This window comes from Mangifera indica, chromosome 6 (assembly GCF_011075055.1).
Source record: "Mangifera indica cultivar Alphonso chromosome 6, CATAS_Mindica_2.1, whole genome shotgun sequence".
Classification (NCBI taxonomy): domain Eukaryota; kingdom Viridiplantae; phylum Streptophyta; class Magnoliopsida; order Sapindales; family Anacardiaceae; genus Mangifera; species Mangifera indica.
The window spans coordinates 8,242,172-8,244,366 of NC_058142.1; the positions used below are offsets into that span (position 1 = coordinate 8,242,172).

Genomic DNA, 2,195 nt, shown 5'->3' on the forward strand with positions numbered 1-2,195 from the left:
TGTAACTAATTTTGGTTCTGTTATGAGAATTATGAAACTGTTCAGCGTCTTCTTCTTCCTTCTTCACCTCTGATTTCTTTTTCTCTCTAGGTTCCTCTTTCTCTGTTGCCTTGCTAGCTTGTTTCTCACTCCAGAACACATCAGCATCAGTGTTAACTGAGCCAAAAAAAAGTACAAGAAGAAGAGAGAGAGAGAGAGAGTTGACTCACTGAGTTACTACTACTTTTTGAGTGAGTTTAACTACAAATGGCCGACCAGGAGAGGACTGACATATTGGTGGCGGTGAACAAGTCCAGCGAGAAAGGGTATCCTAACCCCTCGAAACGCAGCAAGGTAGCCTTCGAATGGATCCTCGAGAACATTGTTCGAACTAACGTTGATCGTTTCGGCCTTTTTATCCTCCACGTCCACCAACCATACCCTCGTACGTACTTATTCTCTTTGTCTTCTTTATTTCTGTTTAAGAAAATTTTTAGCGAATACTTCTGTGTAGTGGATTATTATTGTCCTGTTTGTTTCTTTGGAAAATGGCGGCGAAGCAATTAAATCTTGAGGCTGCCAAATGTTTCCAAGAAACTCAATGGAAAAACATGTTACGGACAAGTAATCTGCGTTTCAAGAAGGTGTATCAAGAAAATCATCAGTAATTGGTGAAAATTTCTGTACGCGAGCTTGAAACGAAAAACAAATTTACGTAAAAAGAATTTTCAGAGTTTTGATCTTTGTTTCCCAGAATATTCCACTGATAATTATTCGTAAATGAATGTTCTGGGCAGCTGATGCAGAATATGAAGAGGCGCTTGAGATGCTGGATTATTTTGATAATAAATGTCTTCAGATTGGGGTATTCATGGATTGATTATCATTCAATTAATTCCTATCTTCTTATACATAGAAGATTTAATTCGTTTAATTAAACCATGATTAACTGTAATTAATTAATTAATGGTTCTAGGTGGCTCATTTATCTTGGACCGCTCCAGGGGATGACCCTAAAGTAGTTATTTGCGAAGAAGCGCAAAGAATCGGCGCGGATCTCCTCGTCTTGGGAATTAGAAAACGTGCTTCAATACGGAGGTATGCATTATTTTTAAGCCAATAGTTCTAAACCTAGCAGGAGATGATTTTCGTTGGGGAAGATGAAATATTGTCTCTCCAACGAAGACGAGCAACTTCATTTTCTTTACGAAGCTGAGAGTTATTTTCAATATCAATCAATATTGCTTAAGCTTTTAAATAAGAGAAGTTTGACCGTCGGAAGGAGAAGAGACATCGAAAAATATTCATTACTGATGATGATATTGGATTTAGCGTTAGAGATTTGGAAGCTAAACCCTAGGAAAGTTTTGAAAATAGGGTGAAATTATTAATTTTTAAAATCTGAGAGGAAAAATAGGATAAAATTATAATTTTTTAATATTACTTATAAAATGATAGTTTTATCTTTAACCCTAACTAAAAATTCTAACTGAAATTAGATGATAGATTGGTGTTTGGGTTTTTAAAAATTGACAGATATGTATTAGAGATTTCACTATACCTTAAGTGGAAATAACTCTTTTGGCCCTCATTTTTTACCTTATTTTGGAAGTATTTATGTATTAATTATTATGTTTTTTCTAGGTTTTTTAATCGGGGCGAGAGCGCTGCTGAATACTGTATAAAGCATACTGATTGTCCTGTTATCACTGCTAATAAAAAGGCAACTCAAAGGCATATTGCCCTTTAGGAACTACGTCCAACTTCATCGTCAATGCGAGGCCAGAAAATGAGTACCAAGACAAAAGAAATAATAGAACAAGATAGGCAAGCAAGAAATATTCTTTTCTTTTCTTTTCTTTTCTTTTTTAAATCAAAACAGAGCCTGTTTGTTGATACACTATGACTACTGCTTTGGTTTTACTGGAAAGAATAGTTTTTTCTTTTTCTTATGATTTAAACAATTTCTTTCGCTTGCATTCTGTTATGCGTTCCATTTTTGCTTTTTAATGCATTGTCAGGCCCACTAACTAGTGAGCCTAAGCGAAATGGGGGTTTTGTTGAAGTCGATTTGATATGATCCATTACTCTCATGTTATTACAGTAAATCAAGATATAAGGATTTAGATAAGAATATTGAAAATAGAGAAACTTTTCTTCGTCATGATCGGGGCAGCATATAGGATATTGAAAGAGACGTGGAATGCTAGAATATT

General features: G+C 35.0%; 1 protein-coding gene across 1 annotated transcript; it reads left to right on the forward strand.

Annotated features, from left to right (window-relative positions):
* The first annotated feature begins 246 nt into the window (after positions 1-246).
* Positions 247-1,729, forward strand: LOC123219016 (universal stress protein A-like protein). Its single transcript, XM_044640669.1, has 4 exons — positions 247-424; positions 777-844; positions 956-1,077; positions 1,624-1,729. The coding sequence occupies exons 1-4, from the start codon at positions 247-249 to the stop codon at positions 1,727-1,729; spliced, it is 474 nt and encodes a 157-aa protein (XP_044496604.1).
* Positions 1,730-2,195: the final 466 nt, after the last annotated feature.

What these genes read in the sequence shown, in the direction of transcription:
- LOC123219016 (XM_044640669.1), top strand. Translation starts at nt 247, where the DNA reads ATGGCCGACCAGGAGAGGACTGACATATTGGTGGCGGTGAACAAGTCC. An exon ending in ATAAATGTCTTCAGATTGGG is followed by an intron (nt 845 to 955) that starts GTATTCATGGAT and finishes TAATGGTTCTAG; the next exon opens with GTGGCTCATTTATCTTGGAC. An exon ending in AAACGTGCTTCAATACGGAG is followed by an intron (nt 1,078 to 1,623) that starts GTATGCATTATT and finishes TGTTTTTTCTAG; the next exon opens with GTTTTTTAATCGGGGCGAGA.